The sequence below is a fragment of the Microcebus murinus genome, chromosome 9 (assembly GCF_040939455.1).
Source record: "Microcebus murinus isolate Inina chromosome 9, M.murinus_Inina_mat1.0, whole genome shotgun sequence".
NCBI lineage: Eukaryota > Metazoa > Chordata > Mammalia > Primates > Cheirogaleidae > Microcebus > Microcebus murinus.
This window is the reverse complement of record NC_134112.1, coordinates 47,775,442-47,799,583: the sequence shown is the minus strand read 5'-3', so window position 1 is coordinate 47,799,583 and position 24,142 is coordinate 47,775,442. Positions and strand designations below refer to the sequence as shown.

General features: G+C 35.5%; 1 protein-coding gene across 5 annotated transcripts in view; it reads left to right on the top strand.

Annotated features, from left to right (window-relative positions):
- Nucleotides 1–24,142, top strand: part of CDK14 (cyclin dependent kinase 14) — a 542,302-nt gene that overhangs the window by 427,235 nt on the left and 90,925 nt on the right. For all 5 annotated transcript variants that reach the window (XM_012779596.2, XM_012779601.2, XM_012779597.2 and 2 more), the window contains one exon: nucleotides 21,421–21,560. In XM_012779596.2, the coding sequence (XP_012635050.1) occupies nucleotides 21,421–21,560 (140 nt within the window). The remainder of the gene's footprint in view (nucleotides 1–21,420; nucleotides 21,561–24,142) is intronic.

Below are 24,142 nucleotides of genomic sequence, written 5' to 3'. Positions count from 1 at the left end.
ATGAGGAAAACTGGGATTCCAAAGGTGACCTGCCTGCCTTTTTCTTTCACAGTGAGCCCTGTCCATACCCTAAGGTACACCCCCCCTCCCCCCCGTTAAGCTGTTAGGGCCATCATTGTAGTGACTTTAACAATAGATTTCATTATGTCTTTAACAACAACAAAAATACATAAAATTACCTTGAACACACACATACACAACTCCTAAATCAATTATTTTTTTTCTTACCTGAAAGAACATTTTAAAATCATTTCAACATCTTGGAGATCTCAGAAAAAAATCTAGTGGTGGTTTACAGTGGAAGTCTCATAGTGTTTATGTATGTGTGTGAATCTTAGATTATAAATGAGAGATAAATGAACAGAAATATTAACACAAAGGGATCAATATTCTGGCCCTCATTGCATTGTTATATGGCATATCTTTGTGTATCTGTATGTGAATTCTCTGCCAGTCCTCAGCTGCATTTAATCCCTCAAGACTTGGTATAAAAACATAATGCCAAATAAAGAACTTTCCTTAAATTATTCAAATCTCCCCATAAGTGATTTCCCACTCTTCCTACAATGGACAACATTTGATCATAAATTCAATTAAATCAGCCATCGTCTTTGTGATGTTTGTCCAGCTAAATCCTTTAGTGACTAAACCAATAAGCATACCAGCTGTGTGTGTGTGCATGTGTGTGTGTTTATGGCACAGCTATTGCAATAGAATTGATTTGAAGTAAGGATGAAGGGTAGTTCTCATTTCTTAGGCCAGATTTTGACCACTTCACTGCAGCCAGGACTTAAAAGATTAAACTCTTAGGGATAAAAATCATGTATATTTGTTTAAATGTATTGGATTTTATTCCCCAATTTGGAGCCGAATTTTAATATATTTTTAGATCAAAACTGATACATTTTGGAGATGTTAGTAAAAGCTGTCAAATCACATCAGCCGTTTTTCCTCCTCTTTATTCAACACCCTGTCCTCTGTAGTTAAAACAAAGGAAAATTGACTGTCGACATACTTTTAAGTTTCCCAGGGAAAATGCTGTGATAGGACTATGGTATTATTTATAATTTCTTATGTGCATGTCAACAGAAGAAGTAAGATTTATTAGAGACATATAAAAGTTGATTGTTTCTCATTTTGATTCTAAAGCCTTTCAAACACACAGATATCACCAACCCTCCACTTTTTATCTTACCTTTTACTAATGATCCTATTAATTTCAATATAACTGAACCCTTATTTATGTGTATCTTTATATATGCGGATATTCATGTGGCCTGTAGAGGGCAGCATGTTCTGAGAAAAAAAGGGTTACAAGACAGCTGCTGATCTCCGTAAAAAATATAAGATAAGCATACATACATACACACGCACACACACACAGATTTTTTTTCCTTTAGCAAAACAAGTAAAATGTCTCTGGTAGAGAAGCCAGTGCTGCCCTGTGCTTTGATTGTCCGTCCTTGTCTGCCATGTTAGGTATCTGTTTAGATGACAAATATTTTTATGAACTGGCTCAGCTACCTTGGAGGCTGCTTAATTAGGGATTATACCAGGTTCCATGCCTTTGCCTCCACATGGGACTAAGCACATTATTTTATGTATAAAGATGAATACAAATGGGATTTGTTATTTGCTTCTTATTTCTTGTCACCCTTGACTGAAGTTTAGAATTTGAGGCAAATGGTACCTATAGTTCTCATTTTATGTGGTGATCAAGTGAGGCTTTACTTAGAATTCTGCTGTTCTACATCCCTTACTTTTAAGTTGTAACTGCTGAAAAAATTCTAGTGTCTTTTATTTTCCCCATGAAAATGAAAACATTTATACAGGGACATCTTCCTTCCATAGTGGACTTTATGCCTAAAAGTTGGGTTTCTTCCCTTGCCAGGCAGCACATCTTTGGGGTAAGTCTCTGACCTGGACCTCTTCTCTATTGCCACATTCATTGGTTTTATCAGTTTGATCTTTACTATTCATCTAAAGAACCAAATACTCCCAATGAGTGTGTGACTGTGTATTTCTGTATTCTTAAATGATTTAGTGCAGCTTCTAGAAATTGCACTAAATCATTTAAGAATATAGAAATACACTGTCCAGTAGATCTTTGTGCATTGAAGGAGATGTTCTATATCTTCACTTTTCAATGTGGTAGCCACTAGCCACACGTGACTGTTGAGTAATTTGAAATGTGGCTAGTGCAATTGGGGAACTAAACTTTTAAATTTTATTTAATTTTTATTAATTTAAATTTTAAATAGCTACATGTGACCAGTGGCTACCAAATTGGACAGTGCAAAACAGAGCATGATTTCTGATCAGTTTAAAGCAAATGTATTATCAGAATATATTGTGAGGTGGATTAGGCTTTTCAGCTAAAAACCTGCTGCCCAGGTTTTTATTTTCTCACTAATTTCTTTCTCACATAGCTGTAGGCTTAAATCCAAATCCTCTGACTCTGCCCCAGGATTTACTTTCTCTTGGAACATTTGAGAGATTTTCAATTTTCAAATTCTTCGATTTTGTTGAATATTGAACAAATCTCTCTTGGGTATCCAGAATGGAGTTTCAAAGCATGGCGTTTCCACAGCACTGATTCTGTGGACACTGGCTATTTTGTAGTCTAAGCACTGTACCTGTTTACAGCTAGCTTTCCTAAACATAGAAACAAAACTCAGCAATTGTGCTAAAATGTGTCTAGCTGCATACAAGCTTCATATAGGTTAGTGCATTTCCTAAATTGGTTTTGTATGTGTGTGTATGTATGAAACAGCTGTCTACATTGATTACACATAAAGCATATGTTTGCATCATCCATTCTGAAGTGACCTCAATATTCTTTTGAAATTTTTCTTGTAAGTTCCCAAGAAATAAGATGTGCTTTTTCTTCCTTCATTTCTTGAAGCACTTCTATATCTTTACACATGATCTGTAAATGCGTGTGTTCAGTTTTCTGCATTGTGCTGATACTGTTGGTTTCAAGACATAAGTAGACTTTTTTTAATGGTATGTGTCATGCCACCAGCTTCTGACTCATATTAGAGACACGCCTGAAAACGCCCTGTGTATGCCTAGAAATTATAAATAGTTGGACCCCAGATGATAATAAGTGTGTCTTTTCTGTTCATTTGTCTTTCTTTCATTTCAGTTGTAAAGGTAGAATTACTGTTCCAAAAGATAAACAGCTCTAACAATCATGCCATTTTGGGGGTTCTTTTCTTTAAGCCACAGATATGGAATCTCACCCTTTCATTATAAATCATTTTATATAAAGAGCCAGATGTAGGGTTAACTCAGGCATAAAGAAATGTGCAACTTAGAGGTCATGCTTACTTTCAGTAAAAGCCTCAGCCTGCACTATGCTCGCCATCAAACGACACATTGGAGCACCCATGTCCCCAGATCTACAGCCTCCTCCGTGTGAGAAGGGAATGCAATGCACATTGGTAGTCACGTTATTTAAGAGACCAGCCTTTTGGAAAAGACTAGGCATCCTTTCACCACAAAGCATGACAGAACTAAATAGGGAGTGATCATGACATTCTTTTCAATGTCTTTTAGTAATGGGCTTTAACACTGGGCTCCACTACATGAAGCCAGTTCCCTCCCAATCTAAGATTGGTAGGCTTTCTGCTAATGAATGTAAGTTAACTGCAGAGAAATCATTCAGAGGAAGTCTCTATAATGAAGCAACTCTTTCTGTATTGAGAACAACCACTTGCAAACTCCAGAAACACTTTTGGCTACTTGATAAGAGTGTTGCAATCATTTGAAGGCTCAAATAAGTATATAGAGAGAAGACGAAAGGTCAAAGACAAGGGCTTGGAACTAGAAGGAGATCACAAGGTACCATTTCTTAACTCTTCTTCATAACTTATAGTTGGAATATATCCTGCAAATTTGTTGTTAAAAGTCACTCCTCAACACATTCACATCCTAATGTTAGAGGAAATTATGTCTTTTGAAAGAAATATATTAAAATTTTTTCTAAATATTTTAAAATCTCTCCTCCAAATGGGTTCTCATATTTGTTGTGTATATTGCAGAGTAGAATAAATTATTTCCTAGGCCTTGAACCACAAAACCAAAACAAACACAACAAAAAATGTTTTCTTTATACTAACTTTAGCACCTGATGTGTAAGAAATTATAGTAACCTCTTCCTAAACACACATTGCAGTTACTCCAAATTCTAGTAGATGTCAGTTTGAGACTCTGCTGCTTGGAGGGCACTGGTTCAGATGTTTGCAAGTCCTTCTGTTTAGGGCTATTTGAACAGAAGAGTTTGGAAAAGGAAAGGAAGAAATAGAATGAATAAATAAAAGACACCCTTTTGCACTGCTGTCTTGATCACTTTGGTCTTGAGGTCATCCCCTTGGTGCCTACTAGGAAGGAGGAAATCAAGACATATAATACTAAAATGGGCCAGGGAAATGGGAACCAATCATGGTGAACCATAAAATGAGGAAGACATTGGACATTTAGAAAAAGGACAAACATAGTGGGAGTGAAGGGGAAATTGGCAAAGAGTGGAGTAGACTTTAGTCTATTGGAACACAGCAAAACACATTTACGGAAGCTTCTTAAAATTTGGAAGCAGATCATGAAGTATATCTATCAAGAGAATGTTTCTATCTCAAAGTATGTAAAATAAAAATATTGAAAATATTTTATATTTAAGGTACTCTATCATTTTATTTTAGTGAGCATTTAAATAATATGAGGCCTTTTTTATATAGGTTCACTTATGGCCTCAATCCTCCTAACTCCATTTTTTTCCATGAATTGTAAATTCTCCAATGAGGTATCTCTTACTAAAGGAGTTTCAGGGATGGACTCCGATTTGGGATAGAAGATTGCAGCCCTGAAGGACTTTTTTTACTGATTCAGTGGGCTCAGTTTAATCTTTGTACACACATAGAAGTGGTGAGGTAGCAGTAATGTAGTAAGAAATACCACCAGCTGCATTTGCTCAGAACACACATGTCTGTGCCTCACAGCATGCCAAATGCTTTGTCTGCATTGTCTCATTTACCCTGAAAACAACTCTCAAATAGTTTTCCTGATAGGAACATTTAAGCTTATTTTAGAAATTTTATTTTTCTGTCTTCAGTTATTCTGTAGTCCCAAGAGCAGATCTATAAATATACTTCTCATTTGCTATTTTTATACATAGCAGGATGGAGACAGGAGAGGCATGTAAGGCACATGCCTTGGGTTCAGAATTTAGGCAATGTTAAAAAAGCCTCAGTCACCAAGATAAGTAACGTTTTCATACAATATTTTAAAAAATAGAAAGATAGCTTCAGTTTGGGATTTTACTTTACTTCCAATAGGAAACCTGAGGAATTATGTTTTTGAGGTAGTAATTTCACTCTTTAGTGTTTCTCCGAAGGAAATAAATCACCCAGGTAAAAACCTAGTTGCCCAGAGATTCTCATCATTGTGTTATAGATTACAAATTTTAAAAAGATTTGGATATACAAAAATTAATTCAAGATGGACAAAATACTTAAAGCATGAAACCATAAGAATTCTAGAAGAAAACATAGGAGAAACTCTTCTAGATGTCAACCTATGGAAAGAATTTATGACTAAGACCCCAAAGGCAAATACAACAACAACAAAAATAAATAAATGGGACTTAATTAAATTAAAAAGCATCTGTACACTAAAAGAAATAATTAACAGAGTGATTAGACAACTTATTGAATGGGAGAAAATATTCACAAACTCTATACATCGGACAAAGGACTGATATCCAGAATCTACAAAGAACTCAAATCAGGATAAAAAAAAAAAAAACATCAAAAAGTGGGCAAATGACATGAACAGAAGTTTTTCACAAGAAGATAGATAAATGGCAAAGAAACATGAAAAAATGCTCAACATTACTAATCATTAGGGAAATTCAAATTAAAACTACAATGAGATACCCCCTTTACCTTTATCAGAATGGCCATTACTAAATAGTCAAAAATCAGCATGCTGGTGTGGATGCAAAGAAAAAGGAATGCTTATACACTGTTGGTGAGACTGAAAACTAGTACAACCCTTATGGAAAACAGGAATCTAAAGATTCCTCAAAGGCCTAAAAGTAGACTTACCATTCAATCCAGCAGTTCTTGTACTGGGTATCTACTCAAGGGAAAAGAAGTCATTTTATTAAAGAGACACCTGCACCCAAATGTTTATCACAACACAATTCACAATTGAAAAAATATGGAATCAACCTAAGTGCCCATCGATTCATGAGGGGATAAAGAAAATGTGATACTTATATACCGTGGAGTACTACTCAGCCATGAAAAGGAATGAAATAATGTCATTTGCAGCAACTTGGATGGAACTGGAGACCATTATCTTAAGTGAAGTATCTCAGGAATGTAAAAACAAATACCACATGTTTTCACTAAAAAGTGAGAGCTAATAGACAGGTACACATGGACACCAAGAGCCATAAAGAACATGAGAAACCAAAAAGTGGGGAGGATGGGAGAGGGGTAAGGGATAAAAACTTTCCTCTTAGGTACAATGAACACTATTCTGGTGATGAGTACACCAAAAGCCCTGACAGAAGCATTATACAAGGTATCCATGTGACAAAAACACTTGTACCCCCTTAATTAATATTTTGAAATAAATAAATATAAAAAAACTTGGTACCAACTTAATCAAGAATCAGGGGATGGGGAAAAGTTTAACAAATCATAATTTCATGAACATGGAATATTACACATTAGAATAGTATGTGTGAAGACTCTAAAAACAAGGGAAATGCTTCATATAATTTATTTCCTGAAAAAAGCAGAATAAAAAATTACATGCATAACATATTACGATAAAAATATCTGTGAACTGTTACTGAAATGTAATATACAAGACAAAAATAGTTGTGTTAGGGTAGTAGGATTTGGGGTGAAATTATCTTTAATATGGTCACGTTGTTTTAATAACAAATATGTTGCTTAATTGGTGTAGAGTTTCTGTTGAGGGTGATGACAGAGTTTTGGAACTAGTGGTGATGTTTGCACAATGTTGTGAATGTAATTAATGCCACTGAGTTGTACACTTAAAATGAGTAAAATTGCCAAGTTTAGGTTACATATGTTTTATCACAATTTTTACAAAACACACTAGATATCTTCTGTAACCGTTATGTGGTTCACAGCCTCTGAGGCGATTGCTGGTGATTCCACCTTCTGGTCATTACTCCCCTGCCTTACCTGTTCAGCATTCTTAAGCCAATTCTTGCTTTAGACATAAGTACAGTTTGTCATCATGAAATCAGCATAATGAAATCATGTATTTTCAAATTCCAGATGCAATGTCATGAAGTGGCTGAAATTAGGTTCTTCATTTGCTTTGAACTAAACTTTAATAACCCATGACCTATTACCCAACTTACTTGCATTCTGATTTACATGGGAGCACTATTTTCAGTGATTTTTTTTCCAATCCTAACCATTTACTATCTTTATCGGGCAACAATTTTTTTAAAAGGTGGGGAAACATCATTTCTTCCATATATCAGCGTACAGTGCTAAATTGTATATCTTTTGCCTCTAGAAAAAACAGCAACCTTTTTTTTTCTTTTACACATTTTTTTCTTATTATCTTGGATCATGTCCAGTCTGTAAGGAAATAAACATGTGAAGAGAGAGTTCTATGGAATGTTAACTGCACTGCTATTTTTCTTCTTTTTATCATGCCCCAAGATTCACCAAAGTTGATATAAATTCACCATGCCTTCTTTAAAAAGCATAACAGCAAGGCATTCTTCCTGTAGGAGTCAGACTGTAAAAGGTGATTTCCTTTTACTCCATTTGGTTTAAGCCTGTAAAAAGCATTAAGTGAAAAATCTGATATATTTGTTAGGGCATTTACTGCATTACTAAGTTATATTTTCAGTTCTCAGTGAAAGGTTTATTGAGAACATAAACTTTGAAGAGGTTTGTTCAGGATTGAAGACATATTTTTTTCTTCTCTTTTGGTGAAATAATATCATACAAAATGATAGCCTTTCAGGAGCTATTTTTAGCACTGTTTATGGTCCAAGGACACACCGTTCCATTCCAGTGGAGCAAACATCAGCTTTCTAAAACCTGCCTCTGATGATGAGATTTGTAACTTCTATAGGGTTTCAGAAGAATGAAAACCAGGAAGCCCCCATTTTGATTAACTCCATTTACCATAGTACAGATGCATCACTAAGTTAAGCTTTTCTTACCAGAGCCTTTCATGATGAAAACGGTTTTCATACTGTCCACATAATTTAGACTAGATATTTATAACTAATCTATCTGAAACATAAGCCATTCCTCAAGTTTAATAAAGATTGATTTTTTTTTTGAAAATGAAGATTTGGATTTAATCTTGAATCTTTTATCATCAAGAATGAGTTTCTAGTTCAGGAAAAATAGTGCTTTAATCGACCACTTTGGAGTCAGGAAAATTGGATAATCTTTATTCTCTAAATAATAGAAATAGCAAGAGCATCACAGGGGTATAACATTCACTAACAATTTGCATTGCTTCACTCTTGATTTCCTAAAAACATTTTTAAAACTGCTAAAGTAGATGAAATAATAAAATGCCTATAATCGATTTAAGCAAGATATGGTAAGAAAAGGTCAATCTTCACAGCAGTCCTGTGAAGTAGGAGAGGGCTATTAATTTTATCCTGATCTGTATCCAGAAGTTGGAAAGGTCATGAGCTGCCTAATGTCCTTCAGGTAACGATGGGATCCCATATGGGGCAGGGTTATAAGGTCTAGTGCTTATAAGAGGATATAACTATAAATAACTGGGAAGTTGGAAATCAATTCTGTTTAATGCAAATCTTTAGGTTTTGAAGATATTCTTTGTGAGTTTAGACATTTCTTTTAAGTATTCTATAAGCCTTATTCTTATGCTTATAAGAGTTAATTATTATAAATGTATTTTTATTCTCTTTTACTGAAATAAAATTTATCCATCTTCTTCTATCATGTCCTCCAGTCAGAGGATTGAAAGTAACTATTGGTGTCTCTTCTGCTGATAGCTACATTGTTAAAGTAAAAAACTTAACAAAGAGTATAGAATCATATAATCACTGGTCCATTAAATCTAGGAATCTTTTCTAAAACATAACTGACATACAAGTATAACACCTGACAGGTTTTTACTATCCTATATATAAAAAATATTAATGTTTGGTAAGCTATGATTATAGAGTAATTTTTAAAAATTATACTATTAGGCATGTGGAATTATAGGTTAAGTGCATACAGATTATAGTATTTTATATAAATTAATGAAAAATGAAACAACTCAAAAAAGTCTCTGCCACTAGGCACTGGAGAAGAATTGGAAAGGAAATTAAAGTAGCATCTCTGAAATAATGTAGTAAAGGAGTTAACTGATTGTTTCCTATAAGCGGGTAGAATGAAAATAGAATCTATATTTGTGGTAATTAAGTGACAATAAGTTTAAATACACAAGGGCTATTGTTGAAAAGAATATAACAAAAGTTAACTCATATAAGCTTGTGAACATTTTTGATAATATCTATTTTAATACATCAGGGGATTTATGAAATGTAAATGTGAAAACAGCTTCATATTAGTATATAGGAAGTGCTACTATAATTATAAGTTAACAGATTTTTAGAAGTCAAATTACCCTTTATTTGATTTCAGAATGAATTTAAACATTTGAGGATACCTCTTTTCCCAGGGAGGGTAGGAAATTATAATAAGTAAAATCAAGGCTGGGAAATTTAGGGTAAATATAATCAAGCTAAGCTCTGAAATCCAAAAGCAAAAATTTAATATTTTTCTTTTTCTGGCCCACTTTTTGGCAGTTGAGAATAGCCTTAAGAATTTCAGCACTAGCATTTTCAAAAACTTGATTCATTCAGATCCTGCTGAGGGCTCTTGAGCACTTTCTGTACTTTTCCACCAGGTAGAGTTGACTGCAAGGGCAGCTGTATTGACTAAGAGTTAGATCTGAAAAAGAGACCCAGCAGTGTGGATTTATATGATTGGCTTTGGGTATTATTCATCTTGTCCGTGTTAAGGCTGGACTCTCCCTGTTGTCTTTATTTAGTATAGGACAGTGAAGGTGTTCCAAGATTATAGAATAGTCTCTACAGCAATAGAGTTCAAAATTAAAGGAAGAGAAAGAAATATCAAAAAATGTAAGGTGTTCTTAAGGAAAACTTTAAGAATAACCCAAACATCCCTTTACCAACTAGGTGACATGCAGCTTGCTATCTACATATTTTAGCAGTAACTCTTTGGCATGGCATGCAATGGATACTAAGGTTTAAGATTCAGAAGTCCAGATACTTTCCATTTTGTAAGTATGACCCTTTGATCATCTGGATCAAACAAAATAATACATGGGAGAGCATTTTGTGAACTGTGGAGCCGCTTACAAATAGCATTATCATTATATAGCATTGGCAGTCAAGTGTGCTGACCATTATGGGAATGAGTGTCCACCAGGGAGATTGTGGCATTAAGCAATTTCATTAGAATAAATGACTAAGAATGGAGCAATTTTTTATGTGCTAAAAACCACAACCTATTTATGGAAACTAATATAAAATGTTATATATTTACCTTGAGGGGAGAAATCTCATTAGCTGTTTGTTTTTTTGTTTTGTTTTTACGAGCAGTACATTGACAAAGGAAGTCTCAGTGTTAAACGACTCTGTGTCTTCATTATTAATGTAACTAAGAGTCTTGCCCCCTGCATTTCATCGCTCAGCCCGCACTTAAGGTTGAGAAGTTCACTGCACAGGCCTAAATCTGTTCTTATATTAGTTTTCATTTTCCCCAAGAGTTTATCTCAGTGTCAGAGGTTCGGTCATGTTCTGCTTGACCAATGACTGACCCCGCTTTGCAAAATGAATACATTTAAGAGTGTTTTCTCAAAATAAGTCACCTCATGAAAAATCAAAGCAGTGTTATGACTATAGCAATCCAAGACAAAAGCTTCAAGAAGGGGTTAAATGAGCATTTTGCCTTTGATGTGTAGATAAGAAAAAGTGCTTCATCAGACACTTCTGTTTAGTATAGTTAAGGAAAACAGACAGATTTGTTTTTATTGGTGGGTGGAGGTGGACTTCACAAATCATCCATATTATTTTCAAGAGGTCACATGTTTTGTGATCCAGTGGCCAGTGCCCATGTTGGCATCTTTGCCACAGAGACACAGCATGTTCACTGTCAAATGGAAGGACCCAGGCTGTCTGGCTTTGCTCTGTGAAGAGTCTGACAGTTGAGTGAAGTGTGAACGTAGAGACCCTCCGTATCCCTCACTCCAAGTTGCTCCACTTCCAACTTTGGTGAGACAGAGCACAGTATTATGCTCCAGATATGGGCCCACGGTGAAGGTAATTCTATCCATCTCCACCACGTAGAATGCAGGGGAGGAATATTTTAGAACTTTTTGTTCCCTTTTATTTCCTTTTAAGCTTTTATATGGAATTTAGTATGTCCATTGAATGCTCTAATAAATAAATTATACCTACTATACCTCTAGTAGGTACGTCCAGCTTTCATGAGCCAAAACATTAATAAACCCCAGTGAAGGTTTTTATAGAGATATTTAGAAGTCAACCCTTGGGAACAAAATGTAACTTGCCTTTAGTTGTTCCACAAGCAGATGTGTCACAGTTTTAGAGGGAGTCTTTTGGAACTACAGTGTAAAAAAGGCTAAAACAAAACATGCAGTCCTCGCTTATAAGTTAACATTAAAAAGGCAAGGGACAATTTCCTTTCTGCTTCAAAAAAAAAAAAAGAAAATGACATCCTTTTGGGGGATGTATATTTTGAAGAAGTTCTTTAAGGACCAGGGCTTGCAGGTAAGAATTTTTTGCTCAAAAATGATTATTTACTATTTAAGTTCTTTTTTGTTGGGTAAGGTAAAGCCTCTATCAGTATAACTATTGATAAACTCCATCCTCACGCAGACATTCAATCATTCAGCAAATGTCTTGTCCTCATACTGCACAGGAACCAGGCTTGGCAGAAAGTAGCCCTCTTCTTGGTGAGCTTTTGGGGCAGAGTTAGTTTGCAAGGTTGAATGGAGAGAAGTGAGAAGCGTTGTTTGATCTTTTCATTGGTGGCAGGGGGGAAAATTCTGGTAGGTCAGCCCAGGCAGGCCACTACAGCTGTGCTAACTCTCCCTGCCTCTAGTTCACCATCAGGTTCCTTCTAGATTGGAGGGTATGTAAGATAAGAGGTAGAACAACCCTTACAGATCATCTGTTCCATCTTCTTCATTTCTGAGGTGCCAAAACTAACCTGTGAAAGGAGTGAGGGGAATATCCTGCTCTATTATTCATGGTCTAGGGCTGTTTTTTACTATTCATATTGTCTTCTTTCATACCTTTTTGTTAAAATGTAGGTGAAGCGTGTTTGTGCGTGTGTGCGTGTGCGTGTGTGTGTGTGTGTGTGTGTGTGTATCATAGATAAGGACTAGGAAAATGTAGAAAATTCGTTATGATTTGAATAGCAGCATACCGTTATTTTCAACTGCATTAAAAGTGTCTGTTTTAAAGTTACCCACAATATAAGATTCTTGCACTGCTCACTCTCACTAGGGATTGTTTATCTAGTTTATAACTTTAAAACTCTTTAGTTTTTTTCAAAAACATTTACATAAACAACAAACTATATCTTTGTTCTCAAAAACAAACAACAAAACCAGTCTCTTGTCCCACATACCCTGTCAGGTTCATCCCACTGTTCGTGAACACAGACGCTTACTGAGCACACCCTCCCCAATCTGATGCGTGCAGTGCTGACTGTCAGCCTGAGGCAAGTCCCCACTCAGTGACCCAGGACAGGACACTGAAATCAATAGGAGGCCTCACCATTGGCAGCAGCATCTCCCTGTATGCTGCAGTGTCCCTTCAGGCAACACTGGGAATCACCCCAAGTGAAGTCTCCATTTCAGCCACTCAGAGGAGGACATCTCCCCATCCTTGATGCCTGAATGTTCCTTGTGAAAAAATCTGCAACACTCCATCTCTCTAAAGTGCTCCCTCTTCTGTATTTCCTTGACAGTGCCCTGACCCTGCCCTCTCACATGGCCCAGTGTTCACTCTTCTTGATCAAGATGTAGAGCCATGTAAAAAGGTCCTCTAAGTCCCCTTTGTCAACCCCTCTCACCCACCCTCCAGCTGCTGGCTGACAACCACCGATGAGCTTTCTGTTTCTATCATTTCGGCTTTTCCAAAATTTTGAATAAATGTCATTATGTTCATATAAGAAGCTTTTGTCTCCTTCACTTAGGATAATGCATTTGAGAGTCTTCTAAAAGTTGTGTGGTGAAGGAACATTTAGCCTGAGTCAACTTCAGACAGCTAGTTTTTTGAGGCTAAATAGAGGTGACCTAACAGAATTAGTTTTAAAAAAAGAGAGAGAGAGAGGGGACAAGGAAACCATACCAATTTTGTGATTATTCCATGGAGAAAGACCTAAAAATTACAAGTATAGATGATTTTGTGGTAACTAATTGTAGAGATTATAAATGTGTACTTATAGGGAAAAAAAAGTCTCTTCCACTGCTACTAAACATAACCTAAGATGCTGGATAAAATACAACAAGCACATCCTTTCAAATGCGTGGCTGAACCAAGAAGAAAATAAGTAAAATCTCCAGTAAGGCCCAGAATGAAGAAAGACAGGAAACCAGGGTGATAAGCAAATGCTAAAGTTGCAGATGCCCTGGAGTAGTTGTCTAAAATAGGGATGTGAAGCCACCTAGGGGTCAGGAAATACGGCTTTGGGTCTAAGAAAGGAAGAGCATAGGAATTGAGATTCTTCACATAGAGTGGAGACCCTCAAAGCACAGTAACAGGCTTCAGTAATAGAATTCAGCCCCAATAATGGACTGGGTTTAAAAAAAATCCGCTTCCAGCAAAAGAAGACTACAAGGACAATTGTTTATGCCAGCCTTTGCTCTGGATAGGGATGAAAAAGTCTCTCCTGAGAGTTCCTACAAGTTTAGGTTTAAATGTATACGACTTGCATCATCTCGGAAGCCAACAGCAAGAACTTGGGGTGCCTGGGTATTGAGAGAGTCCAAGAGATTTTGGTGGAAGCAAAAGAAAATCCCTGTGGAGAAATACATTCTCAATCCACGCCCTTTGAGATTCCCACAGATTAACATTAACCAAGCAAGAGCTCACAATCCAGAATTGTAAAAGCATGTTAGAAAAAGTCATTGTGGGTGAGGATCGGTAGCAAAAGCAACGAAATTGAACTCTCCTCTCACCCAGAACTTCAGATATTGGGAGTTATCAAACATGTAACTATGTTTCAAATGTTGTAAAGAAATAAAAGATCAAATTAAAAACCTGAACAAGAAACCTGTTCAACAAAATTGAACAGGCAAGTTTGTTAAAGAATTAAAAACAACTTATAAAAACAAAATAAACAGGGATAACAGCATAGTAGATGCAACTGATTAGAGAATTAGTTGAACTGGAATATATGTCTGATGGAATTACCCAGAATGGAGAACAGAGGGATTAACAGATGGAAAATATGAAAGAGTAGAGACAGAGAAAATATAATAAGATAGAATTGCATTAGAATTACGAGAATTAGGAAAAGATATATTTGAAGGATAATGACTAGGATTTTTTTCTAGAATTGATGAAGGACATAAAACCTCAAATTCAGGAAACCCAGTGAATACCAAGCAAGTTAAATAAAAAGAACGTCTTACCTTGCAATTGTAGAACTCTGAAGAGAAAGGGACAGCAACAACAGAAGCTTATGGAATATCTCCAAAGGATTAAGAGAAAATGTTTTGAAACTGGGTATAGAATTATATACCCAGCCAAACCATTATCCTGTATTAAAACAAAACAGAATTCACCACCAGCGATCCACATTGAGAGGACTTCTGTAGTTTGTATTTCAGGTACAAAAATATAATATGGGAAGGAATGTCTGAGAAGAAAGACGATTAAATAAATGAGTAAACATGGGTAAATAAAGTAATATAATAATAATGTCTAATATGCTTTCTTAAAAGTGTAGAAAATAGAATATTAGTAATAATGAGAGATGGGACTAATGTCATAATTATTCTGATGTTCTTGTATTATTTGGCAGGAGAGTACAGATAAAATTTAACTCTAAACTTTTAGTCAAATGTTAAAAAAATCAAGGAGCTATCCACTTGGAGAATTGAGGGTGAAGACATAAAGTTTGAAAGTTTCTTCTAAGATCCTTGATGTTAAAAAACACTAAGCCAACCTACTGCAAGAGCGGCCACCCCTAGCTGCAGGTTGGGAGTTCTGTGTGTTCTTGGTCACACATTTGCGAAGATTCTGAAGAACAGTGGAGATTGTGGCAGACGCACAGCACAACTTCTGTGCAACCAGGTGAATTATAGAAATTCATTACTATTCCACCAAGAGGCTCCATGGAGAGGTTAACTAGGACACTGGAGGACTGACTTAAAATCAGGAAAGCATTTTACAAGACTTCTGACCTAGATGGGTAAACCTGGGGGAACTTCCTTTCTGTTGCTTCATTACTGGATTAGAGAATTGCTGCCACTTGCTTGCAGATTCATTTCACTTCCTGTTACTCCCAACTTCATACTCAAAGCACTGCATGTTTCAAGTGTAGTATGTTGAAGCATATTTCAGGATTGTTTTTTACATCATTCTTTATATCATTTCTGTATTCTTTATTCAAATTTTTAAAATTATTCAATAATCCTAGTGAGTGTTTTTTAACTAACATAACTCAAATGAACTGGTCAGTTCTTGTGAAGTTACACTCAGGACAGGCCAACCAGTATGACCTTAAATGAATTTATAGAAGAACTTTAAAAATCTGGTGTTAACCATAATATTAATAGTAAGAATATGTGACACAAATTGCAATACTGCTCTTGTGAGAAAGAAGGCATCCAGGTTCAGGATTGGCCGTTGGACGATGGTACCCTGCCATCTAACCAGGATGTTGATGACTGGGTATGTCTTGCAAAAATGAAGTTTCTCAAAGAACCTGGTTGTTGTATTGCTGTCATCGTGTTGCAGGTCTTGGGAGAGCTCTAGTGTTTGTTGCCCTAGCATTAATTGAAGATAGAGTGTAGTATGAAGATGCAGTAAAGTTCATAAGACAAAACTGGAGTGTAAACTTTAAAAGCAAGCAATTTTTGCACTTGGAGAAGTATTTTCTAAAACGCAGCCGCACTTCATAGATACCAGTAGTTGTAGAAACAAATATTGCTGTCAGTGAAACCAGGCTGCCTTGGAAATAGAACTTAAGACAGAACCCAGTTTGTCATATGTGTTAGCCAACATGTAGGCTTAGTAAATGGTAAGTCAAATGAGGCTTCCAAAGGAGTATTGATGGGCAGTTTTAGTGGGTCACAACCTTGACAAAATTGCAACCTCTGTGTTTGGATTATGATCAGCCTATTTGGACACTTAGCAAAAGATGCTTGTTGTTCAGCATTTAAAATGTGCTTACCATTTGTATCAACAGACTTTTCCTGAAATCATGCAGTTCTATCTTCTTCTTATCTCTTCCCACGTCAAAATTTTATCAATATATAAGAAATGTAGAGCAATTGGGTACCAAAACACCACCCAATGCAACACTTTTATGTTTTTATTATCATACAGAATTAAAATCCCATGAACTGTGAACAGCATTCTAGACCTTTTGTGGTTTATTCCTTCAATCATTTCAAACATTGATAGTGGTACCTATAAGGCTATTTGCTTGCTAGTTTATATCTGCCACATTTTAAATAGTATACATCAGGTTTGTGTAACCATTGATTTTGTTGGCTTTTGTCCAAGAATTATGATGATTTTTTTGTGTCTTTCTATAAATCTCATTATTGCTGTTAAGAAAACCTCCATTTTGAAAATCACAAACCACTGGTTGAAAAGTTCATGTAAAGTCCACATTGTATAGAAGCACATATCTTTAGTGTCTTCAGACAAAAATGTCTTAAAGTTAATTTAATGTTTGCACTTTGGGGTGCAACTTAAAAGAGAGGGCCTGAAAAAAAGAGTAGGAGAGAGCTATTAAATATTTTTAGCAAAAGCAAGACATGTTTGTCTTGTGCAGGACATATGCCCTTTAATTTAGTAAAATTTTTTAAGGTAAACATGCTTTGTTGTTGTAGCTAAAGTAATGCATAATCATAAACTTTTTGAAAATCCTGCAGTTTTTTTCATATCTATTAGAAGTTGTTTCCCAACTATTTTTGCTGAAGTGTGATTTTTTTTCTCCATTTCTTTCCAACCTCTCTTGTAAAAAGAGAAGTCAGTTTCTGTTAATGAATTAAGCAGACATACAATATTTTACATGCCTGTTGAGCTATATAACTTAATATTCGCATACTTAGTAATTTGTTTTATTATATAATCAGTAAAATGATGTATATTGATATTAGTTCAACCATATATTTATACCATCTGGAATGCGTGATCATAGTTCTGTGAGACAGATAATTTCTCAGTGTCCACCAGCTTGTAAAAATTTATGAAAGCTTAAATATATAAATCAATAATGAAATGCAAACAAAAAGAAGAGTTAAGGGTAATCACTAAGTACATGGAAATAACAATGTATAACTTGTAAAGTAGAAGTTATACTTACAGAATAGTTCTATTGGAACTATTCTATCGGAATAACGGAAGATGTTAAATTTTAAAACTCAATCCAGGAGAAGGCAGGAAAAGAGAAAAAAGCCAAAGGGGGGAGGGGACAAAAGAGAATGCAAAATTAACCTGGTAGCAGAAATTTCAAATGTATCAGTAATTACAAAATGTAAACGGACTAAACTTTCTCCTTGGAAGACAGGTATTGTTTAATTGGATAAAAATTAAGCCCAACTGTATAATATTTATGAAAGAGTCATCTTAAAATTATGTGTATGAAACGTTAACAGTAAGCAGGTGACAAAAAAGGTGTATCAGCCAAATACCAAACAAAAGAAAGCAGAGGTCACCAAATTCATGTGAGGGGGAAAAAAATGAACTTTAGCCCAGAAACCTTTATTAAATATAAAGAATGTCACAATGTAAGGATTAAAGACGTGATTTACCAGAAATATATAGTAGTGCTAGACTATTGCGCATTTAGTTACTTAGATTTACAGTATGTAAAACAAAACTTGATGGAATTACAAGGAAAGATGGAAAAAAATCTATCATCACAATGGGAGACTGAGAACGATAAGTATTCTAACAGTCTTGGTAAGTAAGGCAGGTACACTTACGACTTCAGATGAAACTTCCAATTAAGATATCATACAGGGATTCCCAAAAGTGTCATGCCTCAGACAACTTAGATGGACTCAAAAAGAGGTACTGGTAATGACAAAGACTCTGGTGTTGAAAATGCATGTGGCAAGTTGGACTCAATCAAATTGATTCCTGAAATGCAAATGAGGAAACAGCAAAACTTCTAAACTAAAATTTTCTATCACAATTTAAATATTTGTGTGTAAACAGAGTATCTCAAATAAAAATTTGATTATTTCATTGACATTAAAGTTTAGTCAATTTGTGGGGAATAAGACTGCCTTATATTGATGAATTCCTTATATTGAGGCACATACATTATATTGAATTGTAAGCCACAATTTATTGCAGAAACAAAGATACAATTATAATTCTTGAAAATAGTGAAGCCATGCTTCAATTGTGGTTCATGAACTGTTGGAGCTGAGGACCGTAGACATAATGTAGTTCATCACTCTTGTTCAATAGAGAGAAAATTAGAATCAAAAATATGTGTTACTTTGTATTTTATGTTTTATATTCATGACTTCAGACTTAAGTACACTCACCAAGTATCGTAATCACTTTTTCTTCTTTTCCATACATGCAGTGTAACAACATATAATTTTGGTGCTTAATAATCTTCGTGTTTTCTTTCATTATAGGTTATTTATTTGGATTTTAAAAATAGTAACTGTGTCAAGCTAAAACTCAGAGCTAGTCCCAATCTCATTGTGCTATTTTACCAAAGCTATATATAATTGATATGAATGTGCTGTTCACCATGACTATATGTAAATTATACATTCAATATGTAAGTGCAACTTTTACCACGAAGTTTATCTCAAACATTGCATTTGATTTGTTAAAAATATGAATGAAAATTTTATAATAGTGACAGTCTTACAAAGAGGAAAGAATAATGTAGATGACTCTGGGCCCTCTTAAAGGGAAAAAGTTAACTAAAGGGAATTTGAGGAGTGCCTCCTTTTCCTGTGGACAGATCTCACTTTGACAGGCAGAGACAGTTAAAACCAATCCATTGATCTGTTATTTTAAAAAACAGCCAGTGCAGCAGGCAATTACTGAATCCCTTTTTGCAACCTTCACATATGAAGATTTAGAGAGAAGGTCTCTTAGATCGGATCTCGGGGGTGATATTTTTCTTTGCTTTTTCCTCGTTTTTTTCTACCACTCAAATGCATTACCTCCTTTTTTTTTTGTATTTAACACATACATATTTATTTACTTATATGTAGTTACATATTGTTCCGACAAGCAGTATACTCTGTTCATAAACATAAGCATATAAATGAGGTACTTAAAAAGCTCTGTGATGTTAGGCAAGTTATTTAGGCTGAACCTCTTTCTATTCTTCTGTTCAAATCGGTTTACTCAGAGTACCTTTCACATTGGATTTTTGTGCACATTAAATAAAAAGATGAATGTATTAATAAACCTCAGCATAGAGATATATGTGTTAAAGCAAGGTTTATCATTATTTGTAGTTGTCTTCCTAAAGCCCCAGAGCTAATAAAGGTTGTTCAGGGACTTTTTTTTCCCTCAGCATATGGGGGTACAAATGTTTAGGTTACATATATTGCCTTTGCCCCACCCGAGTCAGAGCTTGAAGCATGTCCATCCCCCAGACGGTGTGCACCATACCCATTAGGTGTAAACATACCTATTCCCTCCTCCCTCCCCCCACCTGCATGACACCTGATGAATGTTACTACTAAATGTGCATATAAGTGTTGATCAGTTAATACCAATTTGATGGTGAGTACATGTGGTGCTTGTTTTTCCATTCTTGTGATACTTAGTAGAATGGGCTCCAGCTCCATTCAGCTTCCTCTTCCTCACTCCTGGCCTCCCCCCATAACAATTTTAAGTTAATACTAAAGAGCTGCTTGAGGCGGGGAAGGAGGGGGTTGTTGGTCATTGAGGGAAGATATTTTTTAGCTAATTTTGTGTTTAGTGGCTTCAAGGATTTTTAAAAAAATACCCATTGGCAGATGGAACTTTCCCTTACCTCCTCCTTGATGTCCCTGAGAGTCACTGCACATATGGCACTGTGTGGCAGAAACTGACGGATCCTTGGGTAAAAGCCTTTAGAAATGACCCCTGAGAGGAAGAGAGCATGGTATGTGTAATCGTCTTTAGAGTCGAGTAGTTCCAGGTGTGTTTGAATCTCCTCTGAACCTGCTAATTGAATGATCACTACCGTCTCTCACTCCTGCTTAGCTTCCACTGCCATTAAATAGAAGCAGTTATCTTCTCAGATTGTAATAAATGAATGTGAAAAGTGCCCAGGAAAGTGCCTGACATATGCTCAGCTATGCATAAGTAACAGTCATTATTAGGGATACTTTTATTATCATTATTATGTTAATTCTCCAGGCTTGATTGCTTTGAACAGAGAAATAAAAATTCTATGAAAAGCAGGGCTGGGCTGGGCTGAACCGTGCTGCTACCCATTTGGAAGCATATACCACATGAAAGACCTTATTTCTATGCTTTTTCCTATAATCTTGAGACACATATTTTCTATTCACTGTTGTTTTAAAGGTCATCTCAAATTGATTCAGCCCCATATCTTTTAAGCATACCCTCTTTGTTAACCTGTATGTTAATATTACGATTGTTGATATTTGACAGGGCACTTGTTCCAATAACTTTATATTCAAGGCAAGAAAATGTAAAATTTTAGAGGAAAAGAAACCTTAGTAACTAGATAATTTAATAGCAGTTTTATTTTAATTCTCCTAGTTATTTGGTATTAATTTCCTATAAATGCATCCAGATGTGTATGTATAATAGTACATAATTCTGTGAAAAAATTCTGGCAACTATTTGATAAATTGTCTTCTGAAATTTTCCACCTCTGGACCCATTCTGAAAGTATCAACCCTTTGCTTGCAGTAGAAATATTTTAAATTAATGATACTAGAATATCAAGCATAAAAGTCAGCTTGGAGTAAGAGAAACTCTAAGAACCAACATGAATTCTGCTTCTTTTTATTTTCAGCAGGTCACTTAAGTTGTTTACCTGGCCAGGAGTAAATTAAAGTCCAAAAAAATTAAGTGAGCTTTATGTCTAAATTTAGTGGATTTTCTTGTTTGATCTGATTTCTCTTTTCTACTTGTGTTTTTAGGCTCAGCTATGTGAATCACGCAGAGGATCTGGCCTCCAAGCTCCTACAGTGTTCCCCAAAGAACAGACTGTCTGCACAGGCTGCCTTGAGCCACGAGTATTTTAGTGACCTGCCCCCACGGCTATGGGAACTGACCGACAGTGAGTATGACGAATCCACAATATCCAATCAAAGCTAAGACATCATTTTAGCATCTCTATATAACATGCATATAGATAGATCCACATATTTATGTGTGCACAAACATAAAATATGTAAGTGTATGCATTACACATATATGTCTGTGTGTGTATATATATATATAGAGAGAGAGAGAGAGAGAGAGAACAGGGGAAGGGGGGACATGTATGTATATATGTTTAGTGGAATCCTGCCATTCAATTGCTAGCTCACCAGACACAGGAGAAAATGGATTCCTTTTTTGCTATCTCTGCTCTGCAGTCTGCAGCTACGCGTCTTTGTATTTGATTATATGTGTGTCCAAAAAAATGATCTGAGCAGTCATAAAGGAAAAGGAAAATATGATTTACATATTTAGTGCTTTATGCATACAGTACTTTTTAACTGGCTGCAGTACACAGAGGAGAAAATGATTCATTTCTGTTTGATTCTCAGAGACCATCTTGGTCATAACAATAAAGGGCTGCTATGCAGTGAGCTGAGGAACAGAGTTGGCAATTGGCTGATGCACTGAATTGACATGTACGAACTGAAGACATGTAATTCATTTTAACTACAAATGCTCTTGGTATTCATACAGACAGCTCTTCTCTGTATCTTTTAAAACAAAACACATTCCTGGGTGGGTTTTGTTTTGTTTTTACAAAAGTGTTCATATTTACACAGCCTTTTTCAATTACATTTTAAATATTTGGGGGAGGATTTATGGCTGGGAGGATCTCAGCTTTCTTCCAAAGTGTGAAACAGAATTCTTATAAAATTTTGCAAAATACTGTTGCAGTAGGAGTATTTTTGTTCAATAGTGATGTGTTCTTTCCAAGGAACAATTGAGATATTTCTTCTCATACTCTTTTCTGATTGCCTTTAAAATTAATATACTGCATTTATACATATATATTTATAATATAGTTATTAATCCTTGGGTATATATCATTTACAGAAGACATAAAGTTATTTCTTTAGTCTTTTGGATTTTAGACTTTTCCTCCCATTACAGTATTGGATACTCCTTGGTAACAATAACCCTTTATTTTGGAACTAAATTCCAAGTAACAATTCGTCTTGGTTATTTTCACTCTAATTCTATTTTGATATCACACATTATTTCTAAGTACTTTTCTTTAAACCCTAAAGTGACTGTAGATATTACCAGTCTACTACTCTCCTTATGCTTAGCAAATCTACATTAACATTTCACATATTCCCAGCCTATATGAATGCTATACTCTGCCCAACTTCCATTCTAAAAGTCTACCCACTGACTACAGCCACCCCAATCTTAAAAAATTAAAAAGATGAAATCTCTATGGAAAAATAATGCATTGGTGACACTTTTTCCTATACTGAAAAAAAAATGGATGCAAACAGGCTCATTAGTTTATGTCTCATCACATTCAAACATATGATTTGTTTTCCCATTTAGTGTAACTTGTAACTTGATATCACTCCTCCTTGGTGACATCTCAATCCCATCTGACTTGATGATTGAGTTTAAGCCAGGATTTTGATGGTCTATGAATTCTGAATTCTGTAGTAGTACTTTTCTGTTAATATGGACTTATTACCCACTTGCCACTTAGTTTATCAGCCAGTGGTTAAATCCAGTTTCTATCAGTGAGTAAATGCCTACACATTATCACTCGGCAGCAGACTGCCAAGGGAGACAGCCTTGTCCCCGTCATTAACAAGCACAATGTATGCAGAACACCAGAGGGGAATTAAAACCACAAAAAATACCTCAGGGTGGTATTTTTAATATGAGAATTTAATTTGTAATTTCACAGATTAAGAATTTTGGCTGCATTAATCCCTTTATCAGCTCACAGCAGGCTATTTGCGGAAGCATAACCATAAGGCGATATTCATTGGCAGAAACACGTCTTTGCATAACGTTAAACATCAGGAGCAGTGAAACCTTTTGAAGGGGGGAGAATAAAGATGAAAAATCATTATATTTTTAAAGCAAGATTCTACTAAATGCCTCCGGTAACAATTTTGAGTTACAGAAATGCTATTTCTGTGTCTAGAAGATAATCATTATGAAGCATAAATCCAGTTGCAAGAAAGGACAATCCCAGTATTAAATACTACAGTCATTTCCATTTAGAACAACGTGGCTATACTTGTAAACATGTTTACAAAACAAAGAATTCCCAGACTTTGGAGACTCTGGGAATTAGTTCTTTTAAGTGAAATGACAGGTGTTGGCGACTGTCTAGGTTAATGTTCTACAGACTATCTTTAGAAATTCTTAAAATTCAATTTCATGTTAGTGTAGAATCCTGTAGATGTCCACCATCTGCCAAACAGCAGCAGCAGCATCAGCACACTTATGGTGTTTCCTTTTCAAGGAGATTTGGAAGAAAGTCTACCTGGGAAGAAGTATTGCAGAACCAATAAATGGATTGTCTTAGCAACCAAGTCATGGTTTAGACTGATTAATTCCAGGAACCTCACTGTCTTGGGCTCCTCAGGCTGCTGTGACAAAATACCATGGACTGGGTGGCTTAAACAACAGACATTGATTTCTCACAGTGCTGGG